Source organism: Oncorhynchus tshawytscha, linkage group LG30 (assembly GCF_018296145.1).
Source record: "Oncorhynchus tshawytscha isolate Ot180627B linkage group LG30, Otsh_v2.0, whole genome shotgun sequence".
Taxonomy (NCBI): domain Eukaryota; kingdom Metazoa; phylum Chordata; class Actinopteri; order Salmoniformes; family Salmonidae; genus Oncorhynchus; species Oncorhynchus tshawytscha.
The window spans coordinates 38,366,788-38,389,041 of record NC_056458.1 but is presented as its reverse complement, the minus strand read 5'-3'; the positions used below and the strand labels follow the sequence as shown (position 1 = coordinate 38,389,041).

At 41.1% G+C, this 22,254-nt stretch overlaps 1 protein-coding gene across 6 annotated transcripts in view; it reads left to right on the top strand.

Annotated features, from left to right (window-relative positions):
* Window positions 1–22,254, top strand: part of LOC112228329 (rap guanine nucleotide exchange factor 6) — a 163,469-nt gene that overhangs the window by 913 nt on the left and 140,302 nt on the right. For 5 of the 6 annotated variants that reach the window (XM_042309538.1, XM_042309535.1, XM_042309533.1 and 2 more), the window contains exon 2: window positions 22,140–22,210. In XM_042309538.1, the coding sequence (XP_042165472.1) occupies window positions 22,140–22,210 (71 nt within the window). Of the gene's footprint in view, window positions 1–9,205; window positions 9,492–22,139; window positions 22,211–22,254 lie in introns of those variants that run through there. The other variant, XM_042309539.1, reaches the window with a different exon arrangement.

Below are 22,254 nucleotides of genomic sequence, written 5' to 3'. Positions count from 1 at the left end.
GGTTTGAATTTCTCAAGTCAGAAAGCTAAAGTAGCTTACTGCCCTTCGCTAGCTGGAGTAATTTAGCTAGCTAGCATGCTAACGCACGAGTTGACGAGGAGCAGTGTTTTAACCATTCACCCAGCCAGTCACTGAGTTGGTTTTGTTACCAGGAAAATAAGAATGAACCATCTAGCTATTATTTTATTTGTGTTGTGTGTGTGTACTGAAGTTACTAAGCTAGTTGGCTATCCAAAACATGAGAGCGAACATGCTAACTAACGTTACTACGTGAGTGAGTTGTCGATTATATTTAAATGACGTCACGAAGATCGTTCATTAACGTTATGGTCTCCCTTAGTTTTCTGAAAAGCTGCATCTTGAAATATTAAATTATTATGCAATTGTTGTCCTATTATATATTATAGGGCCAGGCTCCGGTCGAATATTTTCAATAGAATCCCTCTGTGACTGTCAGTTTGATTACTGTTAGGGGATTTGTGAGAGTGCAGTTTTAGTCACTGTTCTTTGTGAATCCAAACCGCAGCCCATTAACTGTGGAGTCCCAGCTGTGTTGGCACTGCTTTTCCTATACTATCTCCCTAAGGAGTCTGTGTTTAGTTGCAGAACATTTTGAATTGCAAGCATTTTACAATCGGTTAAATACCTCCCACAGCCAAGTTCAAAAGCCTATTTTATTTTCACTGATCTATCAATGACTAGAAAGTATTTCACCTTTTATTTAACTTTGCAAGTCCGTTAAGAACAAATTCTTATTTACAATGACGGCCTACACCAGCCAAACCCAGACGACGTTGGGACAATTGTGGGCCGCCCTATGGGACTCGCAACCACGGCCGGTTGTGATACAGCCTGGAATCTCACCAGGGTGTCTGTAGTGACTTCTCTAGCGCTGAGATTAAGTGGCTTAGACCACTGCACCACTCGGGAGCCCCAAGTACTCTGCACTTTTTCAGAAAGTGAGTACATAATACAAAGTGACAACTCTAACAATCATGTTTTGGTCCTCAAACATAAACAAACAGTGGTTAAAAAAGTAGTATTGAGGGTATGTTAGGGATATGAATGAAAATGTGTTGCTTTTTGTACTGGTTACCTTGTAGGCCGAGAGAGGCATTGCATGCTTGGTTGTCAAATGTTGGGCTTTGTGTGTGATATTTATGCTGCATGTATGGGCGGTGTCCCAAATGGTGCCCTTTCCCTTACATAAGGCTCTATGGCCCCTGGTCAAATGGTGTCCTTTCCCCTACATAATGCTCTATGGCCCCTGGTCAAATGGTACCCCTGTCCCATACATAATGCGCTATGTAGGAAATAGGGTGCCATTTGGGGGACACATGATGTCCTGAGTTTCCAGTTAATCATCCCCCTCTATCCGCTGTGCCAGTAGAAGTGCATGATTTACTATGCTGCTATTGAGTTTAGCATGGATATCAGACATTTTTATAGCAGACCAAACCATCTTTTCAAAGTTCTCCTAGCAACAGGCACCAGATGATGGAGCTCATATCACACTGTTTTATTTTCTAGACATGAGTGTGGTGCACGTTTTACTCTGGGAAATGGAAGCGTCTCTGTTTGAGCTGGATCTCCCTGGGTTCCCCAAAAACAGATTAGAAGAAAATAAAAATGTTATAAAAGATAAGAACAGTTTCTCCTTCTGGTTGCCCTGTAGTTGAATAACCATGTGTTGTTGTTCAGGAGATTGTGTGGTCCATCCATGCCTAAGGGTAGGGAGTCCTATTGGGCACATTTTTTTAATGCCACCATGAGAGGCTAAACCTTTCTTATATGGTAAGGTCTCTGGATTCTACCACACAGAAAAACACAGATGTGTGATTCTGTTGTAGAAAAAAGACTGTTATAACCAGGTTTATCATGTCTGTGCACCAATTTAATTAGTTATTTGTTCATTTTAGGATGACATTTTTTCCTTCACCATAATAGGTGCAGCAATTTGTCAGCAGCATTGCTAAGGGGTGTGTCTCATTGTATGGTTCTGGCTAAAGCTGCTTAGGAATGAGGCTTTGACATCTGAGACAACTTACTGTGACAATTCATATGGGAGAAAAAAAAAATCTGACTGCATATTTAACAGTACTAACCCATAATTTTTCAGCAATAAAACAGAGGCCTCTCTTTCGCAATGTGAAGTTGATGGCTTTGGTGTGACGTATTTCACTCATCCATTGACTAGTTGAGGTGGAACATATAGGTCACAGTTGCTTGTGAGAATGAGAGCGCAGAAGGTGTGAGTTTGGAACATACACCTACTTCACAAAACTAGGCTCATATCCAGGACTTGGACTGTTAGCTTAACCAACTGAATGACAAGAGTAGCCTAATGATAGTCTTATACGTTATCTCTGATGTCATTGATTTGCAAAATACCACTCATCTTGTCAACAAATACTCATACACCTCGATCACACTGACAGTGTAATTGCATTTGGTACACCAGAAGTACATTCATTTCCAATGGAACGATGCGTTTGCCTTGAACCATTGCGTTGAAGAGTCTGTTGCAGTGCGTTCTGTTTGGTGCATACGTTGGATTTATTAAAGGTTCACCTTCCAACAGGACAACAACCCTAAGCACACAGCCAAGACAACGCAGGAGTGGCTTCGAGACAAGTCTCAATGTCCTCGAGTGGCCCAGCCAGAGCCCAGATTTGAACTAGACCGAACATCTCTGGAGTAGAGGTCGACCGATTGAAATCAGCCATGCCGATTTAAGTTTTTATAACGATCGGTAATCTGCCTTTTTGGACACCGATTATGGCCGATTACATTGCAATCCACGAGGAGGCTGCATGGCAAGCTGACCACCTGTTACGCGAGTGCAGCATCAAAAGGAGCCAAGGTAAGTTGCTAGCTAGCATTAAACTTATCTCATGAAAAACAACCAATCTTCACATAACTAGTGATTATGTACATATGGTTGATGATATTACTAGGTTAACTAGCTTGTCCTGCGTTGCATATAATCAAAGCGGTGCCTGTTACTTTATCATCGAATCACAGCCTACTTCAACTTCGCCAAACGGGTGATGATTTAACAAAAGAACATTCGTGAAAAAAACACAATCGTCGCACAAATGTGCCTAACCATAACCATCAATGCCTTCCTTAAAATCAATACACAGAAGTATATATATTTTAAACCTGCATATTTAGTTAAAATAAAGGCATGTTAGCAGGCAATATTAACTAGGGAAGTTGTTTCTCTTCTCTTGCGTTCAGTGCAAGCAGAGTCAGGGTATATGCAGGAGTTTGGGCCACCTGGCTCGTTGCGAACTGTGTGAAGACCATTTCTTCTGAACAAAGACTGTAATTAATTTGCCAGAATGTTACATAATTATGACATACATTGCACAACCTTCAATGTTAACAGCAATATTTAGACTTAGGGTTTCCACCCGTTAGATAAAATACGGAACGGTTCCGTATTTCACTGAAAGAATAAATGTTTTATGATAGTTTCTGGATTTGACCATAGGCTCATATTTCTGTGTTTATTATATTATAATTAAGTCTATGACTTGATATTTGATAGAGCAGTCTGACTGAGTGGTGGTAGGCAGCAGCATGCTCGTGAGCATTCATTGAAACAGCACTTTACTGCGTTTGCCAGCAGCTCTTAGCAATACTTGATTCATCGGCTAGAAGTCATAAACAGCGCTCCTGAGATTAGGCTGGCAATACAGAAGTGCCTATTTGAACATCCAATAGTCCAACATCCAATAGTAGGTATATGAAATACAAATGGTAGAGAGAGAAATAGTCCTATAATAACACCAAACCTAAAACTTCTTACCTGGGAATATTGAAGACTCCTGTTAAAAGGAACCACCAGCTTTCATATGTTCTTATATTTTGAGCAAGGAACTTAAACGTTAGCTTTCTTACATGGCACATATTGCACTTTTACTTTCCTTTTCAACACTTTGTTTTTGCATTATTTAAACCAAATTGAACAGGTTTCATTCTTTGTTTGGCACTTTTTAAAATTTATTTTATGTGTTATATTATGTTAAAATAAGTGTTCATTATTAATTCAGTATTGTTGTAATTGTCATTACGTATATAAAATCTGCCGATATAAAAAAAAAAAAAAAAATCGGTATCGGTCGACCTCTACTTTGGAGAGATCTGAAAATAGCTGTGCAGCGACGCTCCCCATCCAACCTGTCAGTACTTGAGAGAATCTGCAGAAAATAATGGGAGAAACTCCCCAAATACAGGTGTGCCAAGCTTGTAGCGTCATACCTAAGACTTGAGGCTGTAATCGCTGTCAAAGGTGCTTCAACAAAGTACAGAGTAAAGAATCTGAATACAGTATTTATGTAAATGTTATTTCAGTTTATTTTTTATATGTTAGCAACATTTTCAAAAAATCTGTTTTTGCTTTGTCATTATGGGGTATTGTGTGTAGATTGAGTGGAACAAAAAATATTTAACAAAATGTGAAAAAGGTCAAGGGGTCTGAATACTTTCCGAATGCACTGTATTTGTAAGGTTAGAATCTTCAGTGTTCAGGGAAGATCTTGACACCATCGGAGTTACTTGTCAATAAGGCTATTCAAATAATATTTTGTGACTTTGTCAGAATTACATGACCAGTATTGAATATAGGAGAATACTAGCCAATTTTGAGAGTTTGAGAGAGAGAGTTTTACAACAGTATGCAGCATTGGTTTCATCAACTGTGCACCCGTATCAACTGTGTTGGCCATTTTCGGTTTTATACGAGTGCAGGTGGATGTTTTTTTTAGGACATCAGACATTACATTAATGCATGCTAATAGTTAACCAGCCAAACTACACAGTTTTGAATTGGCTATCTAGTTAAACAACAGAACATCATTATTTTCCCTACTGTGCTAATCGTTCGCTCGCTCGCCTCTGGCAACAGACCACTGGCACACTCAGGTGTTGCACACACCATGACTTTTGTATGATTTTCATTGCTGTCCAAAAATGAGCTGTAACTGGGCAAATATCTCGCTAGCATTTATTAACAAATGTGCAAATGCTGCTCGCTTTGATCTCAAATGCATCTTGTGACTGACTGCATGATTTGAAAGACTGCTCGTGCCTGTCAATGCAGGCCTACAATAATTATACCCCAATACGCTGTGCAGATATTGGGAGGACAGTGAGCAAAACATCACATCTGGAAGACACTTTGCTCAAACCGTTTGTTTTACTTGCCCTGAGCAAGCGGACAAGAGTTAATGTCGAGGCCTGTATATGTTCTTGTACGGTCTCTGGAGGGACTCTGAGTTAACACGGGCTGCTTGTGACCTGGGATCCTGAAGGCACTCCTTGTAGGCTAATAAAATCCCCATGGTTCAGATCAAGCAAACTAATTAGCGGGTCCGTTTAGAAGAGGAGAATGCGCTTGAAATTGAAGCCAGTGAGTCAAGTCACTGATTGTGCAGTGGTAGACCTATGCAGCTGGCTGCAGGTTCAAAAGTTATAGCCTATAGGTTCCAAATAAACTAGACCACTACGTCTCATCCACAGGATCTCAAAGACTTCAAACTCTCTGGTCGATCAGCTGCTGCTGCTTCTAAAGCTTATGTGTATTGGTACAAGACAAGCTAATATTTCAAGCCTGTACTGGCTGTGTGGTGTGAAGTAGAGGGCTACATTCACCTGCGGGTCCCGACAGAGATCATTGCGGCGCAGTCAGCATTTTTCATGCTGCGGGTACTTTGTTATGCGTTAGCCTACCTGTTGCATTAGAAGCACTTCATTGTCACATTATTCACACACCCAGAATTCGCTGCTTCATCTTCAGTAGGCTACCTCTCCTAGTTGGGCGTGCAAGATAAAGTGCGCCGAAGACATCAAAACTATGAAATAACACATGGAATCATGTAGTAACCAAAAAAGTGTTAAACAAATCCTAAATATATTTGAGATTCTTCAAAGTAGCCACCCTTTGCCTTGATGACAGCTTTGCACACTCTTGGCATTCTCTCAACCAGCTTCATGAGGTAGTCACCTGGATGCATTTCAATTAACAGGTGTGCCTTAAGTTCATTTGTGGAATTTATTTCCTACTTAATGCGTTTGAGCCAACCAGTTGTGTTGTGACAAGGTAGGCGTGGTATACAGAAGATAGTCCTATTTGGTAAAATACCAAGTCCATATTATGGCAAGAACAGCTCAAATAAGCAAAGAGAAACGACAGTCCATCATTACTTTAAGACATGAAGGTCAGTCAATACGGAACATTAAAAAAAACAGGAAAGTTTCTTCAAGTACAGTCGCAAAAACCATCAAGCGCTATGATGGAACTGGCTCCTTTGAGGACCACCACAGGAAAGGAAGACCCAGAGTTACCTCTGCTGCAGAGAATAAGTTCATTTAGAGTTTTTCAGCCTCACAAATAAAGGAATGCTTCACATAGTTCAAGTAACGGACACATCAACTGTTTAGAGGAGACTGTGTGAATCAGGCCTTCATGGTCGAATTGCTGCAAAGAAACCACTACTAAAGGACACCAATAATAAGAGACTTGCTTGGGCGAAGAAACCCAATCAATGGACATTAGACTGGTGGAAATCTGTCTGTTAGTCTGTTGATTCCAAATGTGTGATTTTTGGTTCCAACCACCATGTCTTTGTGAGATGCGGAGTGGGTGAACGGATGATCTCCACATGTGGTTCCCACCGTGAAGTATGGAGGAGGAAGTGTTATGGTGTGGGGGTGCTTTGCTGGTGCCATTGTCTGTGATTTATTTAGAATTCAAGGCACACTTAACCAGTATGGCTACCACAGCATTCTGCAGCGATACGCCGTCCCATCTGGTTTGCGCTTAGTGGGACTATCATTTGTTTTTCAACAGGACAATGACCCAACACACCTCCAGACTGTGGAAGAGCTGTTTGACCAAGAAGGATAATTATGGAGTGCTGCATCAGATGACCTGGCCTCCACAATCACCCCACCTCAACTGAGATGGCTTGGGATGAGTTGAACTGCAGAGTGAAGGAAAAGCAGCTAACAAGTGCACAGCATATGTGGGAACTCCTTCAAGACTGTTGGAAATGAATTTAGGTGAAGCTGCTTGAAAAACTGCCAAGAGTGTGCAAAGCTGTCATCAAGGCAAAGGGATTGCTACTTTGAAGAATCTAAAACACTTTTTTATTTACTACATGATGCTATAGGTGTTATTTCATAGTTGTATGTCTTCACTATTTTCTACATTGTAGAATAGTAAAAAAAAGAAAGTGAGTAGGCGTGTCAACTTTGACTGGTACTCTATATATGGTCTCAATTAAATAGAGTAGGCAGTTATTTAAAAAATATATATACTTCCTTAATTTGATTAGGCTATGGTTTAGAACATTACCGAGAAATAAATATTGATCACCCATATTCTGTCTGAAAATCGTCCCAATCGTAAAAGGTAGGGTGTAAAACATTGCTCAAGAGAAAGTGCAAGTCCCCAAATCTCTTCAAGCTATGTCTAGCCTAATGGCTGATATAGCCCAGTAATACTGAAAGCCTAATATAATGGTCCATGTGAGAATCTCTGGTAATATGACCTATTTCTTAGGTTATTTTGGAGCATTTGGATATTGCTTTTAGGGCGCAAAATTACTGGGAGCTGCGTCGTCACATACGTCTAAAATAACATTGCGGGACTGCGGTTGGGTTCAGGACCAGTTCTTGTGTGAGTCGGACAGAAAGCCATCGGGTGTGGGCGGGTGCAGTATGAAAAGCTTTAGGCAGGAGCGGGATGAATCAGGCTGCCTGGCCTGAGTGTAAAGCAGCATTCCATGCAGGACTCTGGGCATGAAGAGGCATATTCCCTCAGAGCCACTTTACTGATAGTGAAAGCAGACGCTGCATGCCACTCTGATGTAGGAAGGCTACACTAGTCACAAAGGTCAACGTTTCGCTGTGGTAGAGCAATGGTAATTTTTGTAGAATTCCTGAAAAGAACACATCCTGAAAATAAATTATATTTTAAAGGAAGGGCATTACTTAAAAATCATACAATGTGATTTTTCTGTATTTTTGTTTTAGATTCCGTCTCACGGTTGAAGTGTACCTATGATAAAAATTACAGACCTCTACATGCTTTGTAAGTAGGAAACACTGCTGATTTGGCAGGTTATCAAATACTTGTTCTCCCCACTGTATAAACCTTTGAGTACGCAGCATTACTAGTTATTGTTTATGGCCTTATTTCATGATAATTACTTTTGAGGAATATGTAGATTGCATTTAACTGGTTAAAGAGTGACATTATATTTTAATGTTTGCCCCTTATTGTTCTTATCTCTCTATAGGGAGTCCCGGAAGTAGACTACAAACTCTTGGGTTAAAACTGTCGCCATGGTAGTCTTATTAAAGTGTATTTATTACCTTGCTAAACTGGTCTGGAATCCCTGTCTGCGTCAGTTTAACTCTCCTCTGGGTGAGATTTTTTATTTATTATTTATATATATATAACGAAAAGCGGGCCTTGTAACCCCTCCTACTCTTTCAAGCTAGCTCAAATATCTAGCTAGGTTACAAACATCCTGCTTAGAACCCATTGCGATGTAATTTAACACAATAACATTCCACTCAACAATAGAGAGTGACCAGGAAAATGTGCTGTTTCTTTGAGTGTCTTTGGACAGATTAGTCTAGATTGGACGATGGTCATTCTCTTTTTTGCATTGCGTTCCCTGGTAAAATGTATAAACTCGTAATATAATCTGGCCAATTTGGAGTAGGACACTGCTCATGCAATTCGGCATAACAATCACCGTTTCCTGACCTGATGAGCCATGCTGCCTTTATTTTCCCCAAGATAAAATATTGTCACTTTTTTAAGGTGACATGTTTAGAGTATAATTCCATATACTGTCATTGACAAAATGGTACTGGCTTAAGACCAATGTGGAGACCCCCCTGTTTATTGTACTATGGAAAAGTGGAGTCACCCAGTATAACAAAATACCTTATTGCAGTGAGTCTTACATTTTCCCTCACTTTGATCTGGTCCTCTCTAAACACTGCTATGGAGGCTTTGTTTAATTGCAAGGCTATGGCCTCACCCACACATTATTTTGTCATCTCTTGAAGCCCATTTTCAGACACTAATACCGGCAGAACACAGATAAATATTTTTAGAGGCATTGCTTCAAAACACGCGGATAAAAGACCTCAACTTGACACGCTCACAGAATGTGCCAGATTCCAAACATTGCCTCTACTGGGATTACTGGCGGTTCCTCAGAGCACTAACATGAAAGAATGAAGCAGGACCTGAACTGACTGTTTGAAGCCCTGACGCCTGCAACAAGAATGCGGCATGCACACCTCCGGCATGCCAGGAATCTGAGCTGGTTCCCTGAAGTGCCCACCCCTCAGGCTGTTCACTCATTGTGATTTTTAAGTGTTCAGCCTCAGAGCAGCGGGTGACCAAGTGGGCAACAAGGTGGAGGGGTTAGGAAGAGGTTCAGGAGGTGAGAAGACATGTAAGGAGATTTGTTTTTAATGTCCGGCTCTCTCCTCCTCTCCCCATGCCTGTCAGCTTGAGGCCGCCGCTTAAATTGGATGACTTGTTTAAATGTGGTTGGCCCTTTACAGGTGTGGGAATCGAATTTTAGCTATGGATTGTCTGGCATCAGCACACCGTTCCACACATGTAGGAGACCTGTAGAGAATTGTTCTCTGTGTGTTGTTGGCAATGTATCTTTGGCTTATGTTTTTAAGGTGTGCCTCAAGTTGAATGCAATGTCAAGTTTAAAGTGAACTGGAATGATTTTGCTAGCTCACCTAGTCTAATTTTACAACGTTTAGGTGATATTACCGTAGCATCGTCTATCGGGATGATTGACAGACACCGTCGATGGTGACGACATAGGCGAAACCATTCTGTCACATGACTATTTGAACTTGACTGCTGCTGTGAAGTAAATAATGTAGTCTCGCAACGCACAGCAGGGCAGCACACGTGACATTCCCAGTCATTTATGTATTTGTATTTGCTATAGCCTATTTCAATAAATGTTATATACAGAACGCAAGAGAAGGCTTGGTCCCAGTGATGTACTGGGCCGTTTGCACTACCCTCTGTAGTGCAGACGGCCCAGTACGTCACTGGGGCCAAGCTTCCTGCCATCCAGGACCTATATAATAGGCGGTGTCAAAGGAAGGCAGAGAAAACAAATTGGTCAGACTCCAGTCACCCAAGTTATAGACTGTTTTCTCTGCTACCGCACAGCGAGCGGTACCGGAGCACCAAGTCTAGGACCAAAAGGCTCCTCAACAGCTTCTACCCCCAAGCCATTAGACTGCTGAACAATTCATAAAAATCGCCACCGGACAATTTATGTTGACCCCCCCCATGTACACTGCTGCTACTCGCCGTTTGTTTGTTACCTATGCATAGTCACTTTGCCTCCCGCACACTGACTCTGTACCGGTATCCCCTGTATATAGCCTCGTTATTCTTACTGTTTTACTTTTTATTATTACTTTTTACTTAGTCTACTTGGTAAATGTTTTCTTCTTCTTGAACTGCACTGTTGGTTAAGGGCTTGTAAGTAAGCATTTCATGGTAAAGTCTACATTTGTTGTATTCCGCGCATGTGACAGACAATTTGATTTGAATGTAGTCCAGACGGCAGATAATTTCAATATAGCAACTCAAAATGTCCAGTTAAAACATATTGTTTCTCTCTGTCGATGCATGGGCCTAAGGCTTAAGCTTAATTAGTCAACAATAAGAAAAATACTCGTCGTCTACCTATTTTTCCCGACTAAAACCAGGACGATAACGAGACGAGATGCCACGGGGGAAAAAAACAATAACTATTACAAATTACTTTTCATTTTAGTCGACAGAAATGTGACGAGAATTCCAACTAAGACTAATGGACATTTTGATTTGACATGAAGCTCCTTTTTATCCGTGTTGTCCAATCCTACGCATTCATGCAGAATATTTCATGCAATCCTCTCATTGGCGTCTTTCAGTTGCGCTGCCTGATCTGATCTGCCCGGCTCTCCCACACAGCTTCCAGGCGGTCACTTCAGTCACTGATTCGAAGCCAGGACACTTGACTTGTAAATAACCTCAAGTAGTAACAATGTTTACTCTCTTTTACTCTCTCAATGTTTACCTATTTTTGCTTTGCTTAAATCAAAGCTCAATTTTCCCATGTGCGCTGTTATTTAATCATATGTGTTGCTGCTCTTGCGCGGTGGTCTGCAAATGGGAGTTGCCGTAGTTTTTTTCCTGAGAAAAAACAAATGTTATTTGTTGAATATTAGGAATACAGTAATACTTTTCTTTCTTTCAAGGAAAGCACTATTATTTACCCCCTTGACAGTTATGATGGGGAGAAAATCAGTGCTGTAAATTGTTTAACCTGTAGCCAAGACTTTATAGCCTATATGGTTAATTATGGCTGGCATTGGTTACAATCTGCCACAATATCTATGTTGCTAAGTAAGCTATACAAGGTGAAAGTAGGCCTTGTCCAACTAGGCCTTCTGAATTTACACATGATGGAAGTTAGATGTAGCATAAATATAGTCGGTACATTTTTTTATACTAAATAATCTGTGAAGAAAATGGCTGTGACTAAAATTGTCACGTTTTGATCAATTGATAATAGCTAAAACTAACACAGGAGGAGTTTACTAAATTGTGACTAAGACTAAAAGGTAGGCCTATCTGTCAAAATTAACACTGGGACATTCCTTAACAATCTTAGCTGTTTTAAAATAAATGGCTATATTCCTAACATTTTTGTGGCTCTCTTTCTGCAATTTCCTGCAATTCTACACATGTTCCCATGGGGAGGTCCATGAGAGAAAATCGGTCTTTTCACAAACATCTGTAGCGTTCGAACGGTTTGCCCTACTTGTGGGGAGACTTTCACGAACACAATGGTGTTCTCCGTTTTTCTCTGCAACCCCCACAAGGGGTACTCGTCTGAAGGTAACCAATACAAACACATTTGAAGTACAGAGTTAGTTTAGTGCCCAAAAACAAAAATATTTCCAGAGCTTTCTGATGTCCCCTAGATGTAGGACAGACGCGTCAAAACCCTATTTCTTAGGATTTATTTTTTGTTGTTGCCATTTATGAATGTGTTATTCATTGTGTTTTATATGGGCTATAGTAGTAAAGGACAAATTCAATATTTTTTCAAATACATAAAAAAAAATGTTGATACCTAAAGGGTCCTGAAATTCTAGATCAAATAGCTAAATGAACCCTCCCCCAACAGACTGTTAGAGGTTAAATATAGTTTTCTGCAATTCTACCTATTTTGCCATAGCATAAGAACATAGCATATGCAATCTGAGTGACTCAAAAATTCCCAAAAGGGATGTCTAGTTTTTATTTAGGTGGTTGTTAGTTCTCAAAGATCTTAAATATGTTAATGTGGCGGCAATAATATAGGTAAAAACATAAGGTAGCCATGGGACTAATAATGAGAAGACAAACAATATCAATAGCCTATAGAAACATTTTAATGCCAAGTTTTTAATTAAGTTTAAGCTTAAAATGATCCATACGGTGGGAAAATGCAAGGTTGAAAACCAAATGGCCAATAATAACCTATCCTTCCACTAGGCCTAACCATAAAAGTTTTAAGATGAGGTAAAGTTATGAACAGTAGCTTATTTCCCAAATATTCTAGCCTAAGATGGTGTCCTAAAGTTGCTGCTGTAAAAATGAACAAGAATGAAGGTCTATAGCATAGGCTATTCTCAATCACAGCTTTGAGAGATCCAACAAACCAATATATTTATTTACTATTTTATGAGGCAAATAGTCATCTTTAGCCAATTCTGAAGACTATAGACAGGTTATACATCACAGGATAGATAGAAGCAAACTCACTACGGTGAAACATCCTGTTCCTCATCGGACTGTCTATGCTCAATTGCCCAACCCTAAACCCAACTACAGGATGTTCAGATGTATTGTGAAAGTCCACACACATATCTGGCCCCCTGCCCTTTGACACAGAGTCAAGGACTACTTACACTCATTTATTGCCCAATGATTGTTACCATTTCATCCTGTTCTTATCAGACAACAGCAGCACACACTAACAGCAGCCAGCGGCATGCTTCGTCTCTCCTGGCTCAGAGGCTCTGCACATGCTGTGTGAGTTCAGGTCTGTTTCAGGCCTCCACTGGGCTCCTGTCACACTGGAGCTCATTGTAATCACCTCCACCCCCTCCTTGTCTAGTTGAAGGGCTGCTGGATGGCAGCAGCAGGGAGGGGTCAAGTGCATTCCATTGAGTTTAATTTTTTTGAACCTTTTTTCAACTAGGCAAGTCTGTTAAGTTCTTATTTACAATGACTGCCTACCCCGGACAAACCCGGACGACACTGGGCCAATTGTGCGCAGCCCTACGGGACTCCCAATCACTGCCGGATGTGATTCAGCCTGGATTCAAACCAGGGACTGTAGTGACGCCTCTTGCACTGAGATGCAGTGCCTTAAACCGCTGGGGCGCTCCGGAGCCCTATGCGCTCAACCTGTTGCTATGGGCCACATAGAGCGTCTGAAATTATAAATGTGTGTGTGTGTGGAAAAGATAATTGACCTATTTTTAAAGAATATAATCTGAGAGATAACAACCATCAAAATAAAACTAGATATGGAGAATTGAAAATTCCCAAAACAATGAATTTAGCAATATTCATTTTGTTATTATGTTTGAGCAAAAGAACACAGCATTATCCATGGTCAAATGCATAGAATTGTGGGAAACTAGCTTTTCAAACAGCTAAATGATCTCCGTTCCATTGCAGAATATGTTGAATTTCAGGAAATAAGCGTTAAACCTGTAACGTTTTCTCTCAGCTGCATGGCAAAATGTATAGAACTGTAGGAAATGTGAGCTAAAATTGCAAAATAAAATCTCAGTGCAATGGTGGAAAAAAACCCTGTTCTTAGTGGTTGAACTTCTATCAGTCCTGCTCAGGGAATGTTTTGTGTGGGACTGGAAACAAAAGGGTAAGGAGCAGGCTACAGAAGCACTCAAGTTCAATCTGTTTCTCAGTACACCAAAGGCTGTCCCCCTGATAAGATGCTATTCCCCCGGGGCTACAGACATGATAATGCTGCCGAGGTGATAAGTGACTCTGTAGTCACCATCATGGGAGCCATGTTCAGCCAACATGCCTTCTGATTTCCCATGATGCAAATGTATTCAACCCGGGGTATGTGGTTGAGGGCTTTTTCTCTATCTTTGAGCCAATGTGCCATCCTTTATAATATCACAGCCTTTAACTGTCCAGTTCAGTGTATTTAATATCCGCCAGCCAATACACTGCTATTTGGAAAATGTTACTGTGCATGACTCATTGTTGCACAGCAGAGTCAGTATGTGATAAAACACTGCTTGCCTGTTGTGTTGCCTTTGACACCTAGCTAGGCTTTGCAGGCACCCTGTGGACTGAGACAAGTGAAAGCATGTAGGCCACAGCCTCACAGAACCTGCAGTTTGCCTTTGTCAGTGGTGTGTGTGTGTGTGTGTGTGTGTGTGTAAGCCCAGCCTCAAACATTGACTCTGGGCTGAGCTGGCAGCAGAGAGGCTACAGCCTCATCATAGTGAGCTCAACACTGTATGCCCTTTAAAACAACTACTTTGTTGGAGATGAACCACACTTTGTTTCTCCTACAAGTTGACTTCCAGGCTTGGGAATAGAGGAAGAAATGATCCGTAACGTTTTGTTATTTCTTAGAATATAGAGAAACCCGACAGGTTGTTCATAACTTAGATTATGACTTGGAGTTCTTGGGATGCCAAAAACCTGAGGCTCCATGTTGCTGTCATAACTTTGCTGTTCTCTTCAGTCCTAAATACATTTCAAAAACTTGGCAAGGTCTCTGCGAATTAGCTAGGTTACGTAATGAGAACATTTTCCTGGGTTTCCATGACAACGTTAAGATTTGTGTTTTGCAGCCAAATACCACCCCTCTTTTAGGGCTGGCTGGTGGAGAGATGGCAGCTGTACTGTAGTGTGGTGGGTGCTGCCAACTACCACCCTCTCTTTTAGGGCTGGCTGGTGGAGAGCCTGCAGCTGTACTGTAGTGTGGTGGGTGCTGTCAAATACTAGCCCCCCTTTTCCATTTATTTATTTTATTTCACCTTTATTTAACCAGGTAGGCTAGTTGAGAACAAGTTCTCATTTACAACTGCGACCTGGCCAAGATAAAGCAAAGCAGTTCGACACATACAAAAACAACAACAGTGTTACACATGGAATAAACAAACATACAGTCAATAATACAGGAGAAAGTCTATATGCAATGTGTGCAAACGAGGTAGGATAAGGGAGGTAAGGCAGTAAATTGGCCATGGTGGCAAAGTAAATACAATATAGCAAGTAAAACACTGGAATAGTAGATTTGCAGTGGAAGAATGTGCAAAGTAGAAATAAAAATAATGGGGTGCAAAGGAGCTAAATAAATAAATACAGTAGGGAAAAGAGGTAGTTGTTTGGGCTAAATTATAGGTGGGCTATGTACAGGTGCAGTAATCTGTGAGCTGCTCTGACAGCTGGTGCTTAAAGCTAGTGAGGGAGATCAGTGTTTCCAGTTTCAGAGATTTTTGTAGTTTGTTCCAGTCATTGGCAGCAGAGAACTGGAAGGAGAGGCGGCCAAAGAAAGAATTGGTTTTGGGGGTGACTAGAGAGATATACCTGCTGGAGCACGTGCTACAGGTGGGTGCTGCTATGGTGACCAGAGAGATATACCTGCTGGAGCGCGTGCGTGTCCATGATGCCCTATTTCTAGCTGGGCTTTTTAGTCTGGGCTTTACAGACTTTTAAGAACTTGATCTAAGACCGACTTTATTTTTACTCCGTAAGGAATCGCCGGGTTGAAAGTCTGGACTTCGGGTCTGAGAAACCAGACTGCGACTCGTAAAGCTCCAGTATGTATGTAGGCTACAAAGTCTAGGCTAAGCACCATTTTAATACATTAACGTTCAGTAGTATGGCAAAATGTAAGCGCTGTAGTCCTACCTGAAAGCCAAGCCTGATTTGACCCCTTGATGGAGCGCTTACAGCAGAGAGGATTACCAGAGCGTTTTGGCGCATCATGATTCCATCCAACTGAAGACCGTTGGTCATATCTGACCTTACAGGCACGCATGCGTCAAACCGATAATGGAACCTCCTTTTTTTTTTTTTTAACAGAATTTAAGTCTCGACTAAGGATTGTAAATGTAGCATACTGCTACTACAGCCTCTGGTTTTCGAGTTGTGACCTGAAATGCTCAGTTTCTCTGAACATATTGTTTTAGGGGGTTAAAGAGGCCATTGAGGTGAAAAGGGTGGCCTAAATGGGTGCATGACTCTCTTCAGTTGGCCCTGCACTACAGTTAGCCTACAGACTCGTTTCTGCTTGGGCGTACTCCAGGCCTAAAATAATCTGTATTATCAAATCAGGGGTTTGAACTTGCAACCTTCCGGTTTCTAGTCCAATGCTCTAACCACTAGGCTACCCTTCCGCCCCAACAGGTATAGAGAGTCTCCTGTTTTTCTGTCATGTTTAAGATGCCAGTATGAAACGTGAATGTATGAAGTCCTTCAGATGTTATTTCTTTACTGTTGACAGTACGTTTTAGAAGTCTATGCAAATGGATGTTTGTTCTGGAGGCTGAATGGGTGTGTTGTAGTTTTATGTACAATGCCCCCTCTGTAAGGCCTACATATTGTATATTTTAATGTAGGCTTTAAATACCATTTGATCTCTAGTCAACAACAAGATTGTGCTTCTGTAGTGAGAAAGAGCTTAGTTATAATTTTGCACAGGGTCATGTGAGGAGCAGGCAGCCTATGTGCCAGAAGGTGGCAGCAATACTGATCCTGTTGTACATAAACAAAAAGAGATAATTGGATGGCAGTTCAATTATGTGATCAGTTGCAATATTATTGCTGCTGTCCTTTGCTGCTTTTATATAAGGATAATGCTGATTTTTCAAAGTTATGGGCGTTTCAAGATTTTAAAGTTTTCTCTAAGCTTTGTTGAACAATTAAAGGTCAATACACTCCATTTCAAACAGTTTAGAATAATCACATGAATTCAGGGCTTTTAAAATTATATGTAGGCTAAATAGAAGCCTTCCACAACCATACGACCCACTAATAATATAATTGGCTATTATTATTATTTTTTTTGCAATAATCACTGATCTGGCTTTAAAGTCTGTCTATGAAAATGCCATTTTTGTTAAACATTTAACCAAAACCATGCACATTGTACATCCACTAATGACCAACTTCTTGTAGCAGGCGTTCTAGAAAATGAACACTGTTTAGCAGAACTATCTCTCAAGCACAAGCCCACGTGCTAGTGAGTAGCTAGCTAATCTTTATTTCAAGTCTATCCAACTTGGATCTATTTGCTTGCTAACAAGGTAGAACTGTTATGAATGGACCTTCCTGACTGTCTCTGTCTGTTTGAACAACAGCCTGTTCACTGTTTAGATGTTGAAATCAAGTGGCCTACCTGGATAAGAAGATACTACTTTTTCAGAATGAGAACGAGTTGCCAATTGCTTTAACTGCCTATTTTTATGCTCATTGTACATTTATAAAACACTTGTCTGTGGCTAAAATGCTGCTAGTGACACAAATGGAGCTTTAGTTTTCCACAACATGTTAATTGATACACTCGTTTTAATAGGGTCTGTTCTACATTTTGGGAGTTGAGACATAGAAAGGGTATCGTTAGAATGGTCAAGTTCTCATCTATTACAGTAAAATAATGTCTAAGCATTTTGGCGTCGATATGACCGACGTTGTGAGTAGTGATGCACCGATATGACATTTTTGGCCGATACCAATAAACAATATAAAAAAATGTTGCGGCCTTTTTAAGCATTCTAGTACAGTTAAATAGTTAACACACACACGGACGCAGCGGTCTAAGGCACTGCATCTCAGTGCAAGAGGCGTCACTACAGTCCCTTGTTATAGTTCAGGCTGTATCACATCCGGCCATGATTGCATAGGGCGGCGCACAATTGGCCCAGTGTTGTCCGGGTTTGGCCGTTATAAATAAGAATCTATTCTTAACCTCTTGGTGTTAGGGGGCAGTATTTTTATTTTTGGGAAAAAAATGTTCCTGTTTTAAATGGGATATTTTGTCAGGAAAAGATGATAGAATATGCATATAATTGACAGCTTTGGATAGAAAACACTCTAACGTTTCCAAAATTGTAAAGATATTGTCTGTGAGTATAACAGAACTAATGTTGCAGACGAAAGCCTGAGAAAAATCCAATCCGGAAGTGCCCCAGGTTTTGAAAGCGCTGCGTTCCAATGACTCCCTATTTGGCTTTGAATGTACCATCAACGAGCTTACGCTTTCTACGTATTCCCCAAGGTGTCTACAGCATTGTGACGTAGTTTTACGCATTTCTGTTGATGAATAGCCGTATGGGGGCACATTGCATAAGTGGTCACATGGTGGCTCTGAGAGAGATTCTCGCGTAAAGTGCAGAGGTAGCCATTACTCCAATCGGTCCTAGAGAAAAAGGAATTGTCCCGACGGATATATTATCGAATAGATATTTGAAAAACACCTTGAGGGATGGATTCTAAACAACGTTTGCCATGTTTCTGTCGATATTATGGAGCTAATTTGGAATATTTTTCGGCGTTGTTGTGACTGCAATTTCCGGGCGATTTCTCAGCCAAACGTGAAGAACAAACGGAGCTATTTCGCCTACAAAAATAATATTTTTGGGAAAAAATTAACTTTGGCTGTCTACCTGGGAGTCTCGTGAGTGAAAACATCCGAAGTTCATCAAAGGTAAACAATTTCATTTGATTGCTTTTCTGATTTCCGTGACAAGTTTGCCTGCTGCTAGCAAGGCATGCTAGGCTATGATAAACTTACACAAATGCTTGTCTAGCATTGGCTGTAAAGCATATTTTGAACATCTGAGATGACATGGTGATTAACAAAAGGCTAAGCTGTGTTCCAATATATTTCACTTGTGATTTTCATGAATAGGAATATTCATACTGCCCAAAAAATGATAGGTTATTACACCATTATTTAACATTACTGCATGTCAGCATGTCTTTTTGGTTATCAAAATGCTTAACTTAATTAATCAGAACAGTAGCCTATCTTATTGGCACCAGCGTAGAACATCGGCCATATCCTCAGTGTGGTGCAAATTCACTGTCGTCATCATTGGGTCAGTGACACTTTCATTGGTTTTTGAACACTAATTTCCTCCTCCAGGTTAGATGGACGTCATGTTGTATTTGTGTCCCACCTTTTCATACACTGTTTTTATTGGTCTGAGAGAGTAGGCTACCCTGTCATTTTTCTAGTAGGCCTATTTATTTTTAAAAAATTATGCGTGAGTGCACTTGTGTCCCGTACCGGTAAGAAATAAAATCTACTTTCACCCCTGGTGAAACGTAACGTTTTGCTTCATATAGTGAGGCATGTCTTACCTTGCTTCAGTGTAGCAGAGCCAAAATCTGTTTCTTTAACAGAATGACAAGCTGACCAATAGAATATATACACGTTACTATGGGGATAGTAGATTGACAGGCTAATGATGTTGGTTGTTACTCATCTTGTTGGCTGAGGAAAAGTAAATGGGGACAGTTATTCTAACGTCTTCAAAGTGTGTGTTGGAATTCGGTAAGATCCACGCACACAGTTGCCTGTTCTGTTAAGGTGAATTACCATCATCTAAATGTGATTTCTGACAGTATGAACACCGTGGATGGACGCCCTAATCAGGTTTATGCACCCAATGCATATGGGTATGGTACATGTCCGGGGCTACATTTTCCGAACAAAAACTCTGGTTGACTCCCTCCACATGTTCTTAGTGATTTCCCTTTATTTGAAGTAGCGTGCCAGACAGTCAGATGGTTCTGGCCTCTGGTTTTCAGATGAACTCTCAGAGGAAGTGTTAGCGGGAGGAGGAGCCCAGACTGGCACGGTTCTGTTGTTCCTTATTGTTAAACCCTTCTGCACACATCCAGGACACACACACACACACACACACACACACCTCCCTTTGTTTCTCCCCGTTCCAGCGTTGCCTGGTTTTCCTCTTGTAGCAGGTTTTCTGCATGATCCTTCCATTTACTGATTGAGACATGATTTTTGTGTACACCACACACACACACACACAAGATCTGAGTACAGTACACCATGACTCACTCACACATTCTGTGACTGGTTTAGGAAATACCCTCTGATTTCCACAGAGACAAAATGCAGAGGTTCAGTGTTATATTGAATCGGTCCCTCTGCAGTCTTCGCTAACTAACACTTGCTGTTTTGCTGCCACACACATCAGCACGCGTGGGAACTTCCGCTTGCCTGAAGCCACTGAGGCATGTGCTCCACCTGTTAATGCTAGTTGCCCATGGGCTCAATAGCTCCTCTGTCTTGCCATACCATATGTCTACATGGAGGTTTTCACATGCATTCTTCAGGCTATCTGCTCTTAATGTTTGAACAGCTGTGTTTGATATGACTATTTTAAGGACATTGTGTGTCAGTGAGTGTTTGTGTTGACACTGTTAATCCAGACCAATTTGTTAGGAAGTTTTAATTTTATTTTTACACGACGGGTCTACAGGAAACTCCTCAATGATAGATGTTTGCACGTGCCCATGGTCTGGTTCGCTTAGAGCTGAGTTGATACAATCACATGTAGAAAGGTTCCTTTATTCTGTAGATAACCAGCCAGGCTTGTATTTAAAGAGTGTTGTGCTCCTCTGATATAAATGGCTGTGTGTGTCGCCCTGTTTGTTTTTGCCTTGTGTTATATTGTGGAGAAGGGTTGTTTGACCATAATCTGTTAATCCATACAAATCCTCCAGTGTTTTGTTTGATTCAGACCTTTGGTCAACCCTGACTGAGGGCCTGTGTGCCCAAACATTTGCACATTTGTTCAATACATATCTGGGAGTATTAGGTCTATAGCAGGGATCATCAGCTAGATTCAGCCGCAGTCTGATTTTACTATTTAATTTTTTCTTGCGCGGATGGTCAGAGGGCCGGAACATAATGACTAATAATTTGTAGACTGCAAATTGGCCGCAAGAAGCCCCAACACACGTTTGCTAAAACATAATCATTTCAAACCTGGTTTACATTTGTATACGATCACATCTCTCTCTTGTGCGTGGGAATATTTGGGAACCGATTTCTTGAATTAAAATTACTTGGAGCTGATTTCCTGGTGTTTTCACAGTCTTATGTTCAACAATAAAAAAAAAAATAATTTAAAAAATGTTAAATGTTTTTGCTCAGAAAACTTGGATGGGGGGCAAATAAAACCATCTGCGTGCCAAATTCGGGCTATTAGCTAGGTTGCCACTTGTTGTACGCTTATTGAAATTGAACTTCAGTTCATGAAAATAAATAGTCAGCCAGCTACTTAACCACCCTGTTGCCCGACGCTAACGTTATAAGCCTGCTAGCTTCACCTGGCTTGTTACGCTCGACCAGACCGGGTTATGTGTTGTGAAGCTAACCACAATAAGGATGCGGCACAATAGTGGAATTTGCAGTTTGTCTTCAAAATAAAAGTATATAATTGACAGCGATGCAAATTAATACAAATAATAGAATTATGCCATACTTTTATTTTGAAGGCTAACTGCATAGTCCACTGTGGCTAATCCTTATTGTGGCTAGCTTGACATGGATGGGTCTGACCACTAATAAGATCGAAACATGACCCTCCAAACCCTGCTTCTTAACTCCAGCCAGCTTAACCTGGAAGCCAGCCGCACCAATGTGTCGGAGCAAACACTGTCCACCTGACGACTGAGGTCAGCCCGGCCTGCCACAAGTTGTTGCTAGAGCGCGATGAGCCAATTGTGTGCAGCCCTATGGGACGGCCGGTTGTGGTACAGCCCTGGATCGTACCCAGGTCTGTAAGGAAGCCTCTAGCAATGCGAAGCAATGTCTTAGACCTCTGTGCCACTCGGGAGGCCCTAGGGAGACCTTTTGGTAAACCAACCACAGTGACCAGACCTGAGCTGCATTTTCAATTGCTTGCCCTACATTCTAAACCAGCCTGTGTTGCCTTGCCTCTGTTTGAGGTGAGATGTCTGTCTGAACCGGTTGTCTTGTCTCCTCCAGGACTTGCACACTATTTACTGTCACTTCTACCATATGGATGTCCTGTCCCACCTCAGGGAGCACCAGCTCAGGTCAGATTCACCTCCCCGTTCATCCATTACACCGACCACTCGCC